Source organism: Nicotiana tomentosiformis, chromosome 2, assembly GCF_000390325.3.
Source record: "Nicotiana tomentosiformis chromosome 2, ASM39032v3, whole genome shotgun sequence".
Classification (NCBI taxonomy): Eukaryota; Viridiplantae; Streptophyta; class Magnoliopsida; order Solanales; family Solanaceae; genus Nicotiana; species Nicotiana tomentosiformis.
This window is the reverse complement of record NC_090813.1, coordinates 12457461-12479771: the sequence shown is the minus strand read 5'-3', so window position 1 is coordinate 12479771 and position 22311 is coordinate 12457461. Positions and strand designations below refer to the sequence as shown.

Here is a 22311-nt window from a genome sequence, read left to right as displayed (position 1 = left end):
TTGACATTTTGGGATAAACGGCCCGAGCTATAATACCCGGTATTTATGGACTAGTACCATACAAGGTACCACATGGCCATGATAGTAAGGTGTATAAGGTATGTTAAAAGTAAATAGTATTTTAAGTAAGTTGAGATAATTCTTAATTATTGGGTAATGGAATATTACCTAATTAATTAGGGAATTATGTAAAATTATTGGGTAATTAATTAAAACGTTGAATAAGATTTAACCCTCCCCACGTGGAAGTAAGCCACCCCATAAAATTGTGACTCTTAAGACCTTACATTATGTGGAAAAATTATAGATATGGGATTTTGCATTCTTAAAGAAAACGTGAGTCACATATATCCACTCTTAAGAGAGAGTAAGATATCCATTCTTAACATATCCTTTCTTAAGAAACGTGAGAGTTATATAGTCACATATCCATTCTTACGAAAGAATCACATATCCTTTTAGTAAAAGAAAACCATCATAAGTCTTAAGGAACTTGAAAATCACACCTCCATTCTTAAAGACGTAAGATTTCAAGGATTTTGCAAGAATGGAAATAGTTGTAAGTTTTTGCACGGTGTATTTGGCGAGGAAAATACTCCTAGCAATGTTGAGTATTTTGATGAGATTTTGCGTGTGAAAGCTTACAGCAACGGCAAGGATTTTGCAATTATAAGGGAGTACAATGCAATCTTTCTCAAGAATATCATAAGGATTTTTCCTACTTCGATCGAGCGTTACATGTTTTTCGCAAAGATGTGTATTAGAGGGATTGTTAAGAGAACCAGTTCAGGTATATTAAGGCTATCCCTTCTTTCTTTTTTTGGCATGATATATACGACACGAAAGAAACAAGCAAATGCACAAATTCCATAAATGACTCTATTTATAGAAATACTAGAGATGCTTATGTTCTTGATTCCCCATATGTCATATTATTCTATCATCTGTTCATGGATCTCAAAAAAATACCTAAGTTGGTAAAGTTTATTTCATGATATTAATCAGAGGTATAATGGTCTTATGACGTACCGAGAGATTTTATTAACGTATTTCATATGCATTTCATGCATTTATACATGTACATTGACCCATAATATACGCGTATATATATATATATATATATATATATATAGGGATATGGGAACGGTTATGGCGTTATATACGCACCACCACCTGATCAGCTGGTATATGTTGATGATTTGCCCACAGTGGCCGAATGATATGATGGTATGCCCTCAGAGGCTTGATGATGTTATGAACGCATATACCTATACATGGTATGACATTTATACGCATATGCATGACATTATAAAAATGAAATGATTCACATAGCTATGCAGACGTACATGTCGAGTCTTTTACTCCATGTTTCTCTCATGTCTATTATTTACTAATTTTCATTCCTTACATACTCGGTACATTATTTGTACTGACGTATTTTTTGCCTGGGGATACTGCGTTTCATGCCCGCAGGTCCCGTTAGACAGGATGAGGGTCCCCCAAGTAGGCTATCAGCTCAGCAGAAGGTGTTAGTTCGCTCTATTTGCTCCGAAGTTGCTATTTGGTCAGTATGATTAGAACATGTGTTGATTGGTATAGTGGGGATCTGTCCCGACCTTTATGATATTTATCTACTCTTAGAGGCTTGTAGACAGATGTCATGTATATGAAAGATTGTATGGCCTTGTCGGCCTATGTTCAGTGTAAGAGTGCTCATTTTGGCCTTATAGGCCAGTATGCCTTAAGTATAAGTTGATATTTCATGTTGTATTCTACTTATCTCACGGCAACCTCTCCGGCTCAGTTATCTATGATAGTATGATACGAACATATATGTTATGTTGGTACTCGGTTGAGTAAGGTACCGGGTATCCGTCGTGGCCCATCGGTTTGGGTCTTGATAGTCCCGTCGTATATCCTGAGACACGAACGCATTTTGAAGGTCTTTGATATGGCATGTAGGTCTACTTACTCATTGTACGGTTGCTCTACGAATCTAGCGGTGTCCCCATTTGGCAGTAGCTTAGGGGCGCCCGGTATCTTGTCGATTCATTCTTTATGTTCTTTCATTTGATCTTTGAGCACTTTATTTTCATTCTCCATTTCTTCCATCCTCTTTAGAACAGTAGCGAGGACGTTGTCACCTACATTGTTAGTAACATTGTGAATTATATATGGTGTTGGAGGGTCTGGTTAGTCGCCCTATTCATTTGTTCGTTGCACTATATGGGCTTTTGCGATCTCTGTAGTCATGCATGGAGTGGGCTTGTTGAGCATGCTTACTAGCGTATCGGTCAACCACGCTTCGAAGAGCCTTTTCATGGCCGGTGGCGTCCCTTCTCCTGTGGACGTGGAGGCCCATTTTCCATTTGGTTTTGTTATGCTACAATGGGGGGAGGTGACCTTTTGCGCATGGGGGAGGCAGTGGGTGTCACATCATCGCCTAACGTTTCACAGCTCACGTTGATAGTATTCATGAGGTGTCCAGGGAAATCACCTGTCATTTTAGTCATATGTCCTTAGTTACCTGCCATGTAGGTTTCCGTACGTGCAAAGAAATAGAAAGATCTTGGGGTTTATTAGGTTAGCGATGCACATTAGCTGTAGATCTAAAGGAAACTTAAAAAATTAGCTAAGAAATCTCCACAAACGACGCTAAACTGTTTGACCCAAAATACAGATCTTAGTTCAACCAATTACATTTAAATAAAGAAGAGTCAATCTTAGCTAATAATAATATCCAAAAGATAAGGTTATCGGTTTTATGACAGATAATATGTATATTGACCGACTGGTAACGAATGTGAGCACTAATAACAATATTCAATGATCCAAAAAGATGAAAGATAGCATTAAATAGTAATAAATAGCAATGAATGACATTTAAGTAAATAAAAACGTGTGAGTCACCCGAAAAAGAGTGGGATCTATGGATATTCTTTCTGACAATGAAGAATGATTGATGAGCCTTAGAACACCCAGGTTGTTCTTGGATCAAGTGGAAAAATTAGATAAGAATCTTAGCCAAAAAGCGGTTATTTTCGTATGTTTGTAATATGGTCAGATTCTCTCTATAAAGTCAATGTATTTTCTTACATGTGAATATCCCATGTCTCATATCATTGTGTCTCTTTCTATTTATAGGGAACATATTTCTAGAAACCCTAATAGTACAGGTGCAGAGAATATCCACTAGAATATTCTCTTTAGTGTCTTATCTTAAAACTAGTCGTTATAACTCTGTCTAGGATGCTCGATCTCGGCCTCGACCTTGATCTATAACTACTTCTCGACATTGATCCTTGCTGACTCTTCGACCGCAATCTTTACCATTTCTGGAACTACTTCAACCTTGAGCAGGTTTTCATTGAAGTCATATTGGTGACACATGGCAGTCTGTGAATACATTCTTAATGTTAATATGGTTTGATTATATTAGAGATAAATTTTGACCCATACACACTACACCTTAGAAATAGGGTGTTAACAATTTTTTGTATGTATTATAGTTAAATTTCATTGACATTGACTCATAAATTAGGTGTGACGTTTTACATTTTTTGAGATTCCTTTCTCAAACTCCAGCTGGCTCCGGCCATTGAGCTTAACCTAAGCTCTCAGGTATAGATGTAACATGTTGTCAATAACAGAATGTACCTGCTATTTCTTCGGCTTAAATTTATATATATATAATTCTAGGTCTACGTCTCTCAAATAGTACGTGGAGTGATCTCTCAAACCCAATAATTTTTTTTAAAATCTTCAATTGGCCTCTACTTCTATAGTATTTATTACTTTAGGGTCTGGAAATTTGTGGTGCCGAAACCATACTGTATAGTCTGGAAATACTGTCTTGGCAGTTCATCAATGCCTTAGTCCATCCCAACTTGCTGGGTATGCAACAAATTCAAGATTTGGTCGGCAGGATCTAACACATAATTATTTTTATTTTTATATTTTGTAAATTTAAAAACTTTGGTGGGACTTGAAATTAATCAAGTGGGTATGGCCTATGGGCAACAAAAGTTGTCATTGGACCCCTCATTGCACATTCAAATCTCTGAATTCTGATGTCTCCATGTTTTGTTGCTAGAGACGTAATTGATGACATTGGATAATTGCTTCAAATATGTCTCAATTGCATAGCCTATCACTTATGTATTACTTAGTACAAAAGTTGTATATAATTTAAATTTCAATAAAAATGAGTCTAAAAATGAAATCCATTTACCATGTTTAATGATTAAGTAAACTTTCATAGATTGAACGTAAGTTACTTATACTCTAATTGTAGTGTATGTAATACCAAAAACTAATTATAAGAGTTAAAGTGGAGAAAAACTTGAGGGTGTTTGTGAAGTTTCATTCAAACCAAAGAGTTGAATTATGGTCTATGGCTATTATTATATATGCAAACGTATTGGAAAAGAGAAATACTTGCAAGCAAACAGAGGGAGACTAATAAATCAAGAAACTTCCTCTCACGTCAAACCAAAGAGTTTTGTATACTTATCTAAGATTGTTGATAATAATATTAGTAAATTGTATAGTATTAATTTGAATATCAAAACTCACCAATGTCATTTGGTCTTGCCTCCTTTTTTGACCCTCTGTGACCTTCTCACAAACTCCAATGTCACCATTTCCCTTCCCCAAAAGCTTTTGGTGGCAATGGGAAAAACTTAGCCTAGTTAATTTGTTTTATATCCATATATAGTTAGTATTTGCATGTAAAACTTAATTAGTCGTTAATATTCTGAAAATAGTAAGTTGGAGGAGTTTTGGACAAATTATAAACATCGAAGGAGTTGCGTAGCGTACGTTTCCTAGTCAACTAGCTACCTTTTTGCAAATTTAAAATTGAGTTACGTTAAATTGGTCAATATTCGTTATTGATTGTTAATTAAATGTAAAGCTTAGTCATCATACTTTAAATTATAACAACTTACATGAATTTGGAGAAAATTATAAAGTTGAAGCATCACGAATGAAACTTCGGTTATATTTGATATTGTATTAAGTAAATTATTATTATTGTTGTTTTATTTGATGTGATACGTCTTATCGAACATAATATTTAATATATTAATACAATATGTCATATAATATGCTTGTGATAATCTAAGACTCTTGTTTTATTTGACAAGAGTGAGTGTGAATACCCTCCAATTCCAACCAAGAGGTTGTGAGTTCGAGTCACCCCAAGAACAAGGTAGGGAGTTCTTGGAGGGAGGGAACCGATGGTCTATCGGAAACAGCATCTCTACCCTAAGGTAGGGGTAAAGTATGCATACAAACTACCCTCCTTAGATCCCACTAGTGAGATTATATTGAATTGTTGTTGTATTTGATGTGACACTTCTTATCGAACACAATGTTTAATATATTTATACAATATGTCATATAATATGTTTGTTATAATCTAAGAAGTCATTGAAACAGTTACTGAAAAGAGAATTATCATCAAATCAAAGTTAATAAGCGAAGGTATAAATGTCGTATAGCAATAAAATTGTATCAAAATATTTAGATTATCCAAAAATAAAAAGAGTAATCGTATATTGAAACGAAAGGAATAATTGACTTTCTCTTTCCGGTTTAGGTTTTTATCTTATCGACAAATAGAAATATGGTCCCGTTACCACTTACCACCAAATTTCTTTGGAATTTTCCTTTTTCAAATTGGTGTTGCATGCCTTTCTTATTTCTAATTCTCCCATTTCTTATCTGGAGAATAATTGATCCCCTTAAAACTGTCATGTACTTTTTCGGTCTCAAATTTACATAATACATTTTTCTTTTTAGTTTGTACTATATATATATATATATATATATGTCATGTACTTTTTCGGTCTCAAATTTACATAATACATTTTTTTTTTTAGTTTGTACTAAACATATATATATATATATAAAAATAAAATAATTTCAAGTTTTTTATTTTATCCTTAATTAAATAATTTTCAGTCACACAAATATATGTAACTTGTTTTGGATTATAAGTGTATCACATAAATGAAGAAGAGAGATTACTAATTTCGAGTACAACGATTTTTTTTATACAATAGAACCTAATCTGCTCATTGATAGAGACTACGTACATGTCAAGTATCAAAAATTCTTGGCTGACATACGTACCTTTCATTGGAGATAAGTACTGTCAGCTAAAGTTTTCTTGTTTTTGTTTTTAGGGTATTAAAATGATGGCGCTTTTTGATTTTTAAGAGTCGAACAATTATCTTAGCAAGACAATATTTAGATACTTATAAACGAAAGAAGTACTATGTAACTTGTGGAACTAGGTTGAAATTTCCAAGATATTAGTTTAAAATGAAAGATTTAGTGGGCGTTTGGACATAAGAATTATAAAATTTCGGAAAAAAAGTGACAAAATTTTTTTTTTAAGTGAAAATGGTATTTGAATGTTAGAGTTGTGTTTGTACATGAATACAATTTTGGGCTGTTTTTGAATTTTTGTGAGTGATTTGAAGTGAAAATTTTGAAAAACAGCCTTTTGGAGTTTTTCAAATTTTTGAAAAATTTTAAAATTCATCTTCAAGTGAAAATTGAAAATTTTATGGCTAAACAATGATTTTGAAAAAAAGTGAAAACTTTTGTATGGCCAAATGGCCCCTTAGTGGGCGTTTGGACATAAGAATTGTAAAATTCCTAAAAATGAATTTTAAATGATATTTGAAAATTAGAGTTGTGTTTGGACATAAATATGATTTTGGGTTGTTTTTGAATTTTTGTGAGTGATCTGAGTGAAAACTTTGAAAAACTTTTTTCAAAATTTTGAAAAATTCTAAAATTCGCTAGCGTTTGGCCATAGATTCCCAAATTTATTCTGAAAAATCTGATTTGGGTGGAGTTTGGTTTGAAGATGAAATGTGTTTGGACATCCGTTTTGGGTGAAGTTTGGTTTGAAAAAATATGAAACATGACTTATACCCACAAGTTCTAAAAACTATCACAAATACCCAACAATACCATTATCAATAACATTCATTATATTATCGCAAACCATAGTCCTGAACATAAATAAATTTGATACAAAATTATCATTTTTATAATGAACTACATGACACACTATCAGATGACCGAGAAGACGAATCAACATCGTTACAAAATAATAAATGGTGGGCTCTTTTATAAAATACAAAAGTTTGGGGTAATTTTTAAAAAATATAATAGTGATATTCTGGCCCAAAGCTGGTTTTGAGATTTGGCCAAAATGTAGGCAAAATCTATGGCCAAACATGTGTTTGCCAAATAAAACTCAAGTTTATTTTGACAAAATCTATGGCCAAACGGGTCCTTCATCTTCAAGTAAAAATTAAAAAATTTATGGCTAAACACTGATTTTGAAATGAATTTTTTTTATTTCCAAACACGCTCTTAACTTTTGAAAATTTGATCAAATTACGACAATCGCGTTTCAGTTGTCGAATTAGTTGGTTATATGAATTTTCAATATCAATTTTGCTTCATTTGGATCTATTTCGTTTGGTATTCAATAATTTGATGTTAATTTTCTAACAACGATTATCATTTCTAAACATTGAATTTAATGTTAGTGTATCAACATGACTAAGTCTAAATTCGAATTAGTCCATATCTTTTATATTGATACTTGTTAGTTGTTATCGTTGTATTATATTCTTAACTAATAGCCTATTTCAAATAAAATGCTTTCTTTTGGCCAAGTTCTTAGAATAAAAAAATTGTTTTTGAGTAAAAAAAGAAGCAATTTTGGAAAAGCAGAAAAAAATAGCTTTTCCCCATAAGTACTTTTAAAAAAAATTATTTTTGAGAAAAATACACTTAAAATTATTTTTTAAAAACTTAGTCAAATACTAATTGCGATTAAGAAGTATATTTTTAATTAATTAACCGAACACAAATTATTTTTTACTAAAAATATTTTTGAAATAAATACTTTTAAAAAAAATAATCTCAAAAGAAGCTTATTTTAGAAATGTGGCCAAACAGACTATAAGTATTCATGAATTTGAGATACGGCACATTCTTTGACATAAGTATTTTGTATTCCCTAATTAAGGGCCCAATTTTTTTTCAATTTTTTTAAGGAATAAATGTTTGACCACGAAAATTTTAAATTTCATTTAAAATTATTTTTAAAATTTTTACTTGATATCACTCAAAAAATTAAAAAACAGCTCTAAATTATCTTTTTGACCATCGCCACCAACAACAACATACTCAATATTATCTTATACTGTGAATCTGAAGAGAGTAATATGCACGCAAATCTTACCCCTGCCTTGACCAAACACGACTTTAATTTTTAAATATCTTTTTTTCTTGCTTTAAATGTTTTTCACTTTTGTCGAAATTTCACAATTCTAATGACCAAACGCCCACCAAATTTCACGTTGCTTCCTGTTTCTTGCTTTTCCCAAAAACTTACTAAAAGAAGAATGAACAAAAATAGGGGAGGTGGGTAAACAAGGAAAGTGGTGGTAGAAATAGAATTCATTCGCACAGGCACACGCGCCAGACGCGTGGAAGAGCCTTTTTGTGAAAATTATTATGGCAGATATAAGAATAAAGCAACTTCATCTCATTGGGTTAATTGAATTTTATATAGGATTCTCTCTGTAAAATTTCTGCAGCTGAATCTGCCCCATTTTCCTTCTTCTGCAGTGCTTCCCAAAGGTCACTAATCTCCAAAGAATCTATTATCCTTTCTTCTGCCTTTGGGTTTTGCACTTTTCAGCCCCCTCCTCATAGCCCCTTTATCTATATATTGATTGATTTATAATCCAAGATTTTCCTATATTTCTCTTCTCCATATTCATAAGATACAGAAATTATAAAAAAGATCAACACCCAGTTGGAAATTATCCAAGATTTTCATATATTTCTCATCTCCATATTCATAATAAAAAGTAATTATAAAAAAGATCAAAACTTTTCAACACCCATTTGGAAATTTTATCATGGGATTTGTTGGTGACACACAAAAGATTGATAGGGGTAATGGTAGTGCGGATAAAGGAGGGTGCTTTTTTGGGGGTATGAAAAGTCTTGTAAGAAGGAAACAGGTTGATTCAGCAAATTCAAAGTCTGGTTCTGCTCATCAATTAGCTAAGGCCTTAACTGTTCCTCATCTTATTGCTATAGGTATAAAAATGTGAACTTTTTTTTTTAATCTAGTTCTTTTATCCTCTGGGGTTCATGTTTATGGTTTCTTGATTATCTTTTACCTTTAGTAAATGGACCTTAAAGTCTGCTTTTTAGCCTTTTAAATGAAATTATTCAATCCATTTTGCTGATATGGTAGTTATTTTTTTTCTTAATTTATTTTTAAATCCTATTAATATTATTTATGATCTGTGTATTCTTATGTTATGGCATGTCAACTTGGATTACTCATAGTGGAAATTGATGTCCTGATAGTGTCAACAAATAATAGTTATTGCAAGACTAGACTAGTTTCCTCTGTTAACATTCAAGGCTGATTCTTTTCTTTGACTTTTTTGATGCTGATTGCTTGGGAGGAATAAGTTAGGCCATTTTATAATTTGCTAGCTAGCTCTACCTATGAGATTCCGAACGCATAGCTGGTTCCAAGTTTGGATAAAGGATAAGGTTTACAGTAGGTTGATAGCCAGTGTAAAATTAGTCTAACTATGATAACCCCTATGCATACTGAATTTATTGGGATATGTTGTACTGTCCAATATAGAGTAGAATGGATAAAGAACATTCTTATAGCTGACCCCAACTAGCTTGGGATTGAAGATTTATTGGTTGATTGGTCGATTTATATTGAATTTTACTAGGTAAAAAGATGTCTATATATCAGTTCTGGTCAGCTTGATAAAATTTTAAGCCTTGTGATTTGATTTTCCAGGGGTTGGTTCAACAATTGGTGCGGGGGTTTATATTTTAGTTGGTACAGTTGCAAGAGAGCACTCAGGCCCGGCCCTCACCATTTCCTTTCTAATAGCTGGAATAGCAGCTGCTCTTTCTGCCTTTTGCTATGCGGAGCTCGCAAGTCGTTGCCCATCAGCTGGGAGTGCCTATCATTATTCTTACATTTGCGTCGGAGAGGGGTAATGCCACAAAGTTCTTCGCGCATGAAATTTTTATCTTATAATTGGGTTTTGTGATATTAATGAAAATCTTTTGCTAACTGATTAAAAGAAAGAATTCTGATTTTATGATATAATAGCTTTTCCTATCAGACATGACTTATGATTTCAGTTCTTATAATGCTTTATAATTTTGTTTCTAAATTTTTGAGGTCTAGATATGTTCTTTATTGAAATTTATACCCCCATTCCCTCTCAGTGTTGCTTGGCTGATTGGTTGGGCAGTAGTATTGGAGTACACAATTGGAGGTTCTGCAGTTGCTCGAGGCATATCTCCAAATCTGGTGCAGTATTTTCTCTTTGATGCTCTTCTAAATTATTAGGTTTTTCCTTATAAGTAATACGCCTAGCTGTCTCTTCCCTTAAGATAGCCTTATTGTGGGTGTGCACCCTTCATACGAAGTAGAATTACCGGGATCCGCAAGTGGATGAATCACTGCACCCACCTAGGAGCATCCCATCCTGTGTATCCGTGCGGCAATCTGTTTGTTGCTCTTTACTTAGGTCTTCTGATGTATGTGAAGCCAAATGATCAGATGCTGTGTATCCATGCGGGGAAAAAAATGCCTAATTCACATCTTGAAATGTCAGTACACTTGGTCTATTCCTTTTGTGATTTACTGTTGTCATCTTCTTCTATTTGCAGGCCATGCTTTTTGGAGGTCCAGACAGCCTGCCAACTTTCTTAGCTCGTCACACAATACCAGGACTGAATGTTACAGTGGACCCATGTGCAGCAATTTTAGTTTTTGTTGTCACTGGGCTTTTGTGTGTAGGGATCAAGGAGGTATTTTTCATATCCAGAAAATCATCTCTCTTTGTAGTTTGTATTCTTGAATTATGCTAATTCAGTGACATCTTTTGCAGAGTACAATGGTACAAGGATTTGTCACTGCAGTTAATATATGTGCTATGTTTTTTGTGATTGTTGCTGGTGGATATCTGGGCTTCAAAACTGGATGGCCAGGCTATGAGCTTCCCGTTGGGTAATTGGCTGTCCTGCACTAGAATTCTTATTTGTTTTCCTTCTGTCGATCTGTCTTTCTCAATTTTCTTCAATTGATAGGTATTTTCCCTTCGGAGCTGATGGAATGCTTGCTGGTGCTTCAACTGTTTTCTTTGCCTACATCGGGTTTGATTCAGTTGCTAGTACCGCTGAGGAGGTATTTCTTAAGTCTGTATATACTTTGTCATTTATGAGGTATTATCTATGTTGAAGATTCTTAAACCTTTAAAATTTATCTTTAATTTTACTTCTTATTGTTCATCTCTAAAAGGTGAAGAATCCTCAACGCGACCTGCCGATGGGAATTGGTTTTGCATTATCGATATGCTGCTCTCTCTACATGTTAGTCTCTGCAGTTATTGTTGGTTTAGTACCCTATTATGCTATGGATCCAGATACCCCAATCTCCTCCGCATTTGCAAGCCATGGAATTAATTGGGCTGCGTAAGTTAATCTTTTGGCCTAATGATGTTGCCGTTAGTTTATCTTTAAGGCTGAACTATTTGATGTGAATCCGCCTTTTTTACTTTAATACTCTCTATTCTAATGTACTTTCTCGAGACTCATTACAGATATATCATAACTATTGGAGCTTGTACTTCTCTTTGCTCAACATTGATGGGTTCTATATTGCCTCAGGTAAGCGAGCTGCATCATGTAGATTTCTAAGCCGACCTAGCTTGAAATTACTTAAGACACCAAAATCTGATTAGATTAAAACTATTTAACTTGTTCGTTCAATTAAGATGTATAACTTTCTATACTAGATACTTTGTAACCCTTCCCTGGCAAATTATACTGTATAACTGTAGCATGTAACATGGGAAACTTGATGGTATGTGACATATAACCACTTTGAAGTCTTAGATATTACATCTTATATCATTGGACGTACTAGTGTTCTCACATTTTGAGAGAGGGACAAGCGGAGTTGGTTTTTCACCATACTTGTACTTTTGGCGCTAACATTGATTTTTGTATTCAACTGGGATTGTAATTGAATATTTAAGAATTGAGTTTCACCTCAATGAAACAAGATTCTACCTTATTTTTTATGCTAAGAAGATCTCTTCTTCGGTACCTAACAACATTTTCATGTTATTTGCTTGTGATTCTAGCCACGAATACTTATGGCAATGGCTCGGGATGGATTGCTGCCTTCATTTTTCTCAGACGTTCATAAACGCACTCAGGTTCCTGTTAAAGGCACTGTAGCAACTGGTTTACTCTCTGGAACTTTAGCATTTTTCATGGATGTTGAACAGTTGTCAGGAATGGTATGCTCACCTTCTGAACATATTAAATTAGATTTAAAGGTCGACAGAAGTCTCTCTTAAGTCCTCCACAATCATCTCAGCGCTATCATCTTGTTCCTTGTTCTTCCTATTTGGCACTCTATTTCTGTAAGTTCAAATGTTTTAGTACTTCACTGCATAGAGGATTGTGTCAAAATATGGCGTGGAGCATGTTTGAGATGGTGTTGAAACACATTAACAATATCAGTTATGTATTTTTTGCTCCCTTTGTTGTGTGTAATTATCCTTGTTTTGGAGTGAGGGAACAAAGGCAACAAGAGAGTGATATTGATATCTAGAATTAATGTCTGTTTTTGGCTCAAAAGAATCTCCATTTCTATATCCTTAAGATGCTTCCTTCTTTTTTCAATTAGAGAGTGGGAAAGAATCATGCAAACAACATGATTATGAGGACCAGAAAGCCCTTGTAAGCTTAATGAATGCTTTTCATTGTTAACTAATAGATAATGACATGAAAACATGTCTTATTTACCATACGTGTCAAGTAAACTTTGAAAGCCTTGTTTGAGTAATTCACAGCTCTCATTAGTCAGGAATAAAATGTTTTATCTTTCTGACATTTGTCTGGTTAAACCTCTCTTTTTATGTATGGGAATAATGTTTATGCTCTCTGGCTTTCTGTTTGTGGTGTGTGTTTAATATGCTTTAATTTTAGCATTTGTGATTCATGTAACTTTTAGAAGTTCAAGTTTCCTACTAAGGGCCTTGATTCAGGGGATTACACAACTTTGTCCTTGATAAGGATTATATCAACTGTCATGTGTTTTTCCTGTATTGTCTTTTTTCTACTTTGGAGGCTGGCTAGAAGTTATGTGAAGTTAGATTTCAAAAAGTTTTCCTTTCTTCTTTGCCCATTCTTTCTCTCATCCCTTTTGGTTTTCATCGGGTTTCTGCATGTCGTGATTATGTTTTTGTTTCACAGGTTAGTGTTGGTACACTCCTTGCATTTACAATGGTGGCTATTTCAGTACTGATTCTCCGATATGTCCCACCAGATGAGGTCCCACTTCCGTCCTCTTTTCAGGAGGCAATCGACTCAGTAAGCCTGCGGCATAGCGGCTGTAATAGTGGTTCAGACATTGATGTCGAGACCACCAAAATTCCAGCTGTGACCTCTGGAGATAGCACTCCATTGTTAGTTGAGATTTCAGTTGGGCATCCTCTTGTGGAAAAAGCGGCAGCAAAGCTGAACTGTAAGTTCTGAATTCTTGGTAGTAGGTGGCGGAGTATTTTTGTGCTGAATTGAGCATGCTATGCTATGACTTGGTAAACATTCTGTATAAGTAAAGATGCTTTAATGTATATGAAATTGAGAAATTGCGACCAAGGTAAATCTAATAGCTTGTGTCAGGTATGGCTAAAAAATAATAGGAAAAGCAAGGGGGTGAAAGAGCAGATAGCTGATTAATCTGAAGAAGGAAAAAGCAATAAGAACTAACTTGGTTTCTTGATTACAGTCTGTCTCTTTCTTACCACCATTGTGTAGGAATTGTATTTCCTTACCTCATGATCCAACTGAATAACTCAAAATAAATAATAATAATGATAATAATAATAATAATAATAATAATAATAATAATAATAATAATAATAATAATAATAATGAAAATACTGACGCTCACTTGGTTCACGAGCCCTTCTTCTCCAGTTTCCCTTATTTCCATTGCATTCATGAGTCAAGGATGTGATCATTATATTCTTGTCATTTACAAAGAATAATCTAAATAAGTACTTCCCAGTTTAATTTGCTTCTCTTGATTTTGTTGCAGATCTAGTACGTCAAAGGCGGAAAGTTGCTGGCTGGACTATTATGTTCATCTGTATTGGAATATTCATCCTTACATCCGCCGCTTCAATTGTTAGCTTGCCCAAGTGAGCTCTCTCTCTCTAGATTTTACCTGTTTATTTTCTTTAAAGTTTGGAGGGCTACAGAGGAGGTTTAAGAAGTGTGCAAATGTGTTATAAGGTTAAACACCGGGAAATTTTGTACACCAACTTGGATATAGACATTCATGAATGTATCTACAGGCGCATATTTAACTATCATTAAATATGAGTAAAAACTTATTATATTTTTCATAAATGTGTGACAAGGTGGGTTGCTCTGATGGTAAGCGCCCTCCACTTCTAACCAAGAGGTTGTGAGTTCGAGTCACCCCAAGAGCAAGGTGGGAGTTCTTGGAGGGAAGTATGCCGAGGGTCTATTGGAAACAGCCTCTCTACCCCAGTGTAGGGGTAAGGTCTGCGTACACACTACCCTCCCCAGACCCCACTAGTGGGATTATACTGGGTTGTTGTTGTGATGACAAATACTGATGTAGTTTTATTCTGTAAACCTTACTTTTGTTGTACCAAAATCTGACTCCAGTAAATTAATGTTGTGATTAGTCCTGCTAGGTACACACTGTGTGGAATCGGCGGATTTCTTCTGCTATCTGGTCTGATAGTGCTCACTTGCATAGACCAGGATGATGGGCGGCACAGCTTTGGACACACGGGAGGTATGCTTTATCATTATGCCTGATTAAAGGGTTTTCATTCCATTAGCTTCGACCTTAGATCTAATGATCTTGGTATTTTGTGGTAGCATCCTACTTGTGCTCATGCTCACATCAATTATCTAATTATATTGCTTGTGCTTGACGGCAAGTGATGCCTAATTTAAAATGTAATTTCTTTTTCCTATTCAGGTTTCACTTGTCCGTTCGTTCCACTTCTGCCTATTGCCTGCATTCTCATCAATGTCTACTTATTAATTAATCTCGGGTAAGCCTTCATGAACGTCTTTGCTATTATTTTATGCGCTGCCGAACTATATTTCATATTTTTGTTTTTTACTGTTAAGAATGAATTTGGACCTAACTCAACCCCGAATGTTAGCTCCTGAGGTGATTTTTCAAAATCGTATAAGGAGACAACAACTCATTCCCTTAACCAATGTGAGACACTTTAACACCATCCGCACGCTCAGACCTATCATTTGGAGTGCGGACAACATAATATGAGGGTCCAACATTGGGTAAACAAAGAATATTGATGTGTTTGACTCTGATACCATATTAAGAAAATGAATTTGGGCCTAACTCAATCTTTGAAGCTAGTTCATGATGTGAAGATTGCCCAACACCATATGAGGAGACATCAACTCATTCCCTCAACTAATGTGGGAAACTTTAACGCATAGTACACTGCTTCCTGCACTCTCCTATGCTCGCTAAAGATGGGCCAGTTGTCAATGCCTAGAATCACTACTCGTGATTACCACTATTTCTTTATCTTTCTAATCTAAGCATTACTACTCAGCATTGTTAAACAACTGCTTGCATTTCTTGCAGTGGTGCAACTTGGGCCCGTGTATCAATATGGCTATTAATAGGGGCGTGCATATATGCTTTGTATGGTCGAACACACAGTTCACTGAAGAACGCAGTTTATGTTCCTGCAACTCACGTGGATGAAATTTACCAGACGTCTGCTAACTCCCTTGCATGTTAACCTGTATGTCCGAGTCAAGTGAATACCCTTGGTATCGGTTGCACAACCCACAAGCAGCACAAAGGATCAAGAAGAAGAAGCTGCACATTTTGGGTTCCCAAGTATTTCTGTTGATAGACTGTTACTTATATGTTTCAGATCTCTTTTCTTGTACTTTGTTGCCATTGTAATTCTTCTAGTGTAGTTCCACTGCTGAAAGAGGAAAAAGAGAAAGGAACAAGAAAAATGAGAACTAGAAATATATATTATTGCAAATCACATCAAGTGTTTGTAATCAGCAGCTGGCAGTTGATTCTTTGAGCTTCTTTGTTTGTACATATTTGTGATATAACTTACAGAATTGTGATATCCTGATAATGGGGGTACTTGTGGAAAGTGTAAATATGTGAAATGTAAATCTACAACCTCTTGGAATTTCCTTAAATAGTACTGGTATTTTTTATTCTTTCTTGTTTCTTGCAATTAAGTTTTTTGGTTTTATGACTAGCGAAGTCCTTTGCAATTTATTACTATAATTAATAAAAAGTTCTTTCCAACTCAGTCCGTCTTAATCGATGGAACAGTGTAAGCAAGATATCACTCTCGTTTGCTCCTTTGTTGTATATACTAAAACTTTAGGATTCATAATTAAAGGTTTTTTCGTTTAAGAGTTGCTGCCGTTTGACTGTAAAATTAAGGTCACTTATTCAAGTCGTGAAAAGATTCACTTGCAGATATGCAAGGTAATAAGGCTGCATACAACAAAACTAATGTGGGGTGCGACTTTTCCATAGATCTTGTGCAAGCGGGAGTTAGTACATCCGGCTTGTACTTAATTAATTGGGAATTGCACTTAAGAACTGGATTGAATATGTGGAAATTATACTCATTTTTAGTTTGACAATATAGAATGTCTTACAAAAGGAGAAATTGTATCTTAAACAATCAAAAACTAAGTTAAATTCCCATTTCTGATATGCATATCCTCATCTTCCCTCTTGTTGATTGACACCCAAAACTTCTCTAAATCATTACATAAATCTTTTTCTCTACCTATGACTACAGAACTATGATCTGCATTTGCAACTATTTTTACCTCTGCATTTGGCACTTTCATCTTTACATTGTTACTGCATTCCAATGGCACTACTTGATCCCTACTACCCTGTGTAACATTGATTTTCACTTTGGCTATACTTAGAGTTTCCAAATATTTATCCATAAATTTTGCTCCCCCACATATCACATTATGCATAGTATGCCAAGCTGAATGATGAGTGTGCCTTGTCAAGTCAATTGCCATAAAATGTAGGTTCCTGAAACCAAAGAGTAAGAATCAGATTGTTAAGAAAGCTACCTGCTATTTTTGACATAACATGAGGTAATTTTACATATATTCATTCGACTTTCAGTTTATTGTACAAAAGTGTGATAAAATAAGATTTTGAAACAGAAAACTAACTACGCCTATACATCAAACACCAGAAATGTCAAATCTGGTCAGTATAGTCATATCAACAACTCACCTTACATAATATTCACGTTGCATCATATAAAAAAAATCTATTTTCCGACTCAACCTAAGTAAAAAGAGTTATGGCCCTCACCTATTCCAAGTTAGTAACTTCAGAATTCCTTCCCACATTCTGTGGTTTTTGCAGATGATGTAACATACACATCTGCCCAAGTGTTCATACCAAGACATAATTGATGAACCAAATAACAAAGGTGGCCACAATCGTCTCTCTGCAAGTCTGTTAAGTGCTATTAAACTAGCATCCTCCTTTGCTGAAGTGAAATAAGGCTGAAATATCATTCAATAAGACCATTAGCAAGAAAAAACAACTCATTCAAGAAAATTCGTAGGACTAATTTCATGTATGGTCACTGTCTACATTATGCTAGTATAGTTAGAAAATTAACATTAAGTAACTGAACTGTGTATGAATTGCTCAGAAAATATAAAAGGTAGCGCGGTGTACAAATTATCTCGCATTCACACAGGTTCCGTGGAAGGGGCGCACCTAGTGGCGAAGTCATAAATTTTCTCAAGGGTGTTCAAATTTGAAAGAACTGAAATAAAATTCCTTGACAAAGGGTGTTCAGTATATGCTATATATTCGCTAAAACCTAATACTTTACTTATATATATAGTGTAATTTTACGACGAAGACCACCCTTTAACAAATATAGCTTCGCCTATGAGCGCACCCTAAGGGGTGTGATGTAGAAGGTCTACCTAATACAATTATTAGTGGCTGCTTCCACGGCTCGAACTAGGTGACACAGAGACGACAACTTTACCTACTCCAAGACTCCCCTTCTGCTTAGAAAATATAAATGACCGAAAGGTTAAATTTCTGGTGCGAAGTCATAAACACGTCACTTCGCACATCAACATTTTCCCACTCTGTAAAATCCAGGTCAGATAATAATAATAATAATAATAATAATAATAATAATAATAATAATAATAATAATAATAATAATAATAATAATAATAATAATAATAATAATAATAATAATAAAAGAAGATACATTGTCAAATTTTGACTACCCTTCCGGCCATTTTGTATTTTCTTAGCAACTCACATATAATTCAATTACTTTAATGTAGTAAAAAATTCAGTAATCATACATGAAATTAATCCTTAATTGGTGCTTAAGTTGTACTTACCGGAGCTATTAAGGTGATTGATTTGACTGAGTTAGGAAATTTTGCAGCTAATGCTAATGCTAGCACACAGCCCATTGAATGTGCAACTAAATGAAATGAATTCAACTCAAATGGATGAATCACTGATCTTTCAATCATTTCTATATGATCTTTAAGTGTGTACAAGCAATTGTTTGGTTTTGGACTTTTTCCAAACCCCAATAAGTCAACTGCAAACAATCTGTATTTCTGCTTTGCATCTTCAGAGAGATTTGGGAAAACTGTTTCTGTCCAGAATGAGGAAGATGAGATAAAACCATGTAAAAATACTATATTTTCTGCCTTCTTGCCTTTGAAATCCTGTAAGCTAGCTGCCAATATTTGCAATGTTAATAATTAGTTATGAATATTTATCCAACACACGCATCAATGTATAAAGAAATTAATTGTCGATTCTTGAAATTAGAGGAACAGAAGACTTTTGAAGTTCTAATTTGTAGAATGCACGTCAACCAAGACATTGTAAGTACGAGTCACCCCAAGAGCAAGAGCAAGGTGGGGAGTTCTTGGAGGGAAGGAGCCGATGGTCTATCGAAAACAGCCTCTCTAACCCAAAGTAGGGGTAAGGTTTGCGTACACACTACCTTTCCCATACCCCACTAGTGAATTATACTGGGTTGTTGTTGTTGTTGTATTCTGTATGTTGAATTTATATAGTTTTAATTTGCATATAATCAAGGTTTAGTGAAATACATATTCCACCTAAGAGAAACAAATTATAAGGAGAAATGAATAGCTAAACATTCCAACTCAATAATATTATAAAAAGACTAAAGGAACGCATACGATGTGACATTTGTGTATTCATGTTAGTAATCAATTTTCATTTTTATGATATTAGAAATTCTTGTTAGGCAAATACCAACAATGCAACTAAAATTGAATTATTTATATATCCATGTAAACTGGCATTGTTAATTGTAAAATAAGAGATTTAAAACACTTGCATTCAAGTGAAATATGAAATAATATTCCAATACGGGACCACATATTCATACAAAATCATGTTACTAACGTGTTAAATTATATTGATAGTATAAAAATTCTTTATACTATCAGTATGTATAAATTAAATCGAACTACTATGTATATATGTGATGTATATATACCTCGGTCTGGTTCTTTGATAACAACATGAAGCTTCAATTCTGCTTCATTACTCATCCATGAAACACAATTTTTACAACCACAATCAGACCATCTCACATTTTCGTTTACTTTTCTCCATTCTTTCTTCCTACTACAATTTCTGAGAAATCCCATTTCCCTAAATACATTTCTCCGTTTATAAAGAGTCTCTGACAATTCATTCTCTCCATCAATATCAGTAGTAACACTTTTTTCTTCTTCTTTTTCTATGAAACAGTAACATTGTGACCTTTTACCTTCCAAGAATTCATCTATCAATCTGAAGAATACGCAAAAAACAACGTCGACGAAGTCAAGGAATAAGAAAACAACTGCACTCGTTGATGAAATAAGAGTTTCCTTGAAATTTTGTAGACATTTTCGTGAGAAAGAAGCAGAGATTTTGAGCATATTTGAAAAAGAATTTAGACAGATAGAGAGAGTAAGGAATATAAGGTAAGGTAGCGTTGGTTACTGTTGGGTGAAATAAGTTTGGACCACGTACGTAGAATGGTTTGGCTATTGACAATTCTCTCTTTTGTTTATACTATTCTGCTTTTCTAATTTATGGACCAAATTAGACTAACCAATGGATATTGCCCAGGCAATTTTAAGCATTCAAAGAAGAACACGTTGTTTATAATCCTACCTTTAATTCATATTATTACTCTTTATTAAGGTTCGTACATCTCTTGTGAAAGACATTTAATAGTATAAATCATATTATTTGCTTAACCTACTATTTAGATCTTTTTGTTTCTTAAACGTCACACTACTTAATACTCTGGTGACCAGAGTCGGATCTAGAATTTCAAAAGGATGGTTGCATTATTGTGAAGAGGTGGATCTAGAATTTATATTTGACGGGTTTAACTTTAGTGTCTTACCATGAACTCACTACACTTTTGAAATTATAGGTTCAAAATTATATTATTTTTGAAATTTTAGTAATTTTCACACACACACACACACACATAATATATATATATATATATATATATATATATATATATATATATATATATATATACACTTCGTGCCGAAAACAAGACCGTACAGAGTGGGATTTGAACTGTCAATTTCACATGTAGAGGTGCACCCAATAATAATTGCATCATAAGAGTCTTTGAGCATGGGTTCACACACATATATTTAAGTAATTTTGAAGAAATATAGTATTGTTATACATGGTTTGGGGAGAGGAGTATGGATTCACGTGAACCCATACCCCTCTAATTGGATACGCCTCTGCTAGTAACTGAGTACATATTTATCCGCATTAAGTATTTATACGAAATTAAATAATTTAACTTTAGTAGTTAAAAATTGAAGTGAAACAACATATGACTTAATCAACACTAAATTATAATATGACGAAAAGTACATGTTTTGTATTTATTAATTTGATATAAAAACTGACACTAATATGAAGATATGAATTGCTTGCTGAAAACTTCAACTACTATACCCAGCACCAGGTTGACTTCTTATCATGATTAGATTGGACGTAAGATTCGAATTCGCGTTCGGAAGTCCCACCTCGGAGGATAACATGCTTCCTAATAAAGGTGACTTTATTTTCAGGATTCACATTCGAGATCTGGTTAAGAATGAAAGAATATCTATCACTCCACCAAAATCCTTATTAGTTTTATTTATTTATTTAAATGTCACCATAGTGATGTAGGGGTTAAGGCATGAACCCTTACCTGTATATTACCAACAACCAAAAAGTGAAAACATGGAGGAGAGGGGCACAATGCCTGATCCGAAGACTTATTCCAGACCTTATTCCTTCGCATGCTTCTAAGGCTCGAACACTCATTTCATTCATTCAGTGCCTGCGAAATCCGAGTGAATGGAAAGGACAAAATAAAGGAGAAATTCCGAAAGGTTAACATCTCTTCGCCCTTATTAGTAGTAGCGAACATCAGGTAACTTCATGCTGAGCACCTCAGTCTACGATCGTGCACAGTAACTGGGAGTCCTATTACACCTAAGGCCAATTTCAATTTCTTGATCTGAAAAATAAGATGAGATTGGCTCCTTTGGGTCACAATCAGAGTTAGGCCTACTTAGAGTTCTACTAAGTAAGCAAAAAATTCTATGAGGAGAGGTACATTAGTGGTGATTACTGAGAGTCTGGGGGGATTAATTCCCTGTCCACAGTGATAGAGGATATACAAAAAATGAGGCTAATTACATACATAATCACCATTAGAGTTTGTACCACTCCTCATATGCCTAATTCTAAAACATGGGAGTTGTGCCTTATCCATTCCATAAGCTCCAATTTGGCTAATACCTAAACAATTTTATTTCCTTCTCTATAGCAATGATGAACTTCTATGTTCAAGGATTGTGCGATTTGAATCATGTACTTGATATCATTTGTAAGATCCCAAGGAGGATTATAAATACCCTTTATCATATTGACAGTCATAAGAGAGTCCATCTCTAGGATACAATTGGTTACATTGTTTTGCTTGCACCAATTAAGGACATAGAGTGTTGCCTGAACGTCAGTTTGGTTGTTAGTGCAGAAATAAA

The 22311-nt window shown here is 34.3% G+C and overlaps 2 protein-coding genes across 3 annotated transcripts; one reads left to right on the top strand and one right to left on the bottom strand.

Moving 5' to 3' along the window:
* The first annotated feature begins 8589 nt into the window (after positions 1-8589).
* Positions 8590-16383, top strand: LOC104099475 (cationic amino acid transporter 2, vacuolar-like). 2 transcript variants are annotated; one of them, XM_009606483.4, is made up of 14 exons: positions 8590-9147; positions 9881-10082; positions 10321-10405; positions 10768-10908; positions 10989-11107; positions 11188-11284; positions 11399-11571; positions 11700-11766; positions 12246-12404; positions 13366-13636; positions 14213-14315; positions 14832-14944; positions 15134-15209; positions 15779-16383. In XM_009606483.4, the coding sequence occupies exons 1-14, from the start codon at positions 8964-8966 to the stop codon at positions 15936-15938; spliced, it is 1950 nt and encodes a 649-aa protein (XP_009604778.1). In that variant the 5' UTR covers positions 8590-8963; the 3' UTR covers positions 15939-16383. The 2 variants fall into 2 exon arrangements, with proteins under 2 accessions (XP_009604778.1, XP_009604785.1); XM_009606490.4 differs by having other exon boundaries at positions 8821-9147; positions 14841-14944.
* Positions 16384-16789: 406 nt separating this feature from the next.
* LOC104099489 (probable lysophospholipase BODYGUARD 4) lies at positions 16790-20282 on the bottom strand. The gene is made up of 4 exons (XM_009606499.4): positions 19743-20282; positions 18595-18944; positions 17525-17721; positions 16790-17233 (listed from the first exon to the last, which is right to left on the bottom strand). Exons 1-4 carry the CDS (start codon positions 20170-20172, stop codon positions 16870-16872), a joined length of 1341 nt encoding a protein of 446 aa, XP_009604794.1. The 5' UTR covers positions 20173-20282; the 3' UTR covers positions 16790-16869.
* Positions 20283-22311: the final 2029 nt, after the last annotated feature.

Excerpts from the sequence above, each read along its gene's own strand:
- LOC104099475 (XM_009606483.4), top strand. The coding sequence starts at position 8,964 with ATGGGATTTGTTGGTGACACACAAAAGATTGATAGGGGTAATGGTAGT. Across the intron at positions 9,148-9,880 it reads TCCTCATCTTATTGCTATAG|GGGTTGGTTCAACAATTGGT; the intron begins GTATAAAAATGT and ends TTGATTTTCCAG. Across the intron at positions 12,405-13,365 it reads TTGAACAGTTGTCAGGAATG|GTTAGTGTTGGTACACTCCT; the intron begins GTATGCTCACCT and ends TTTGTTTCACAG.
- LOC104099489 (XM_009606499.4), bottom strand. The coding sequence starts at position 20,172 with ATGCTCAAAATCTCTGCTTCTTTCTCACGAAAATGTCTACAAAATTTC. Across the intron at positions 18,945-19,742 it reads TATCAAAGAACCAGACCGAG|CTAGCTTACAGGATTTCAAA; the intron begins GTATATATACAT and ends AAATATTGGCAG. Across the intron at positions 17,722-18,594 it reads CAATCACCTTAATAGCTCCG|CCTTATTTCACTTCAGCAAA; the intron begins GTAAGTACAACT and ends ATGATATTTCAG.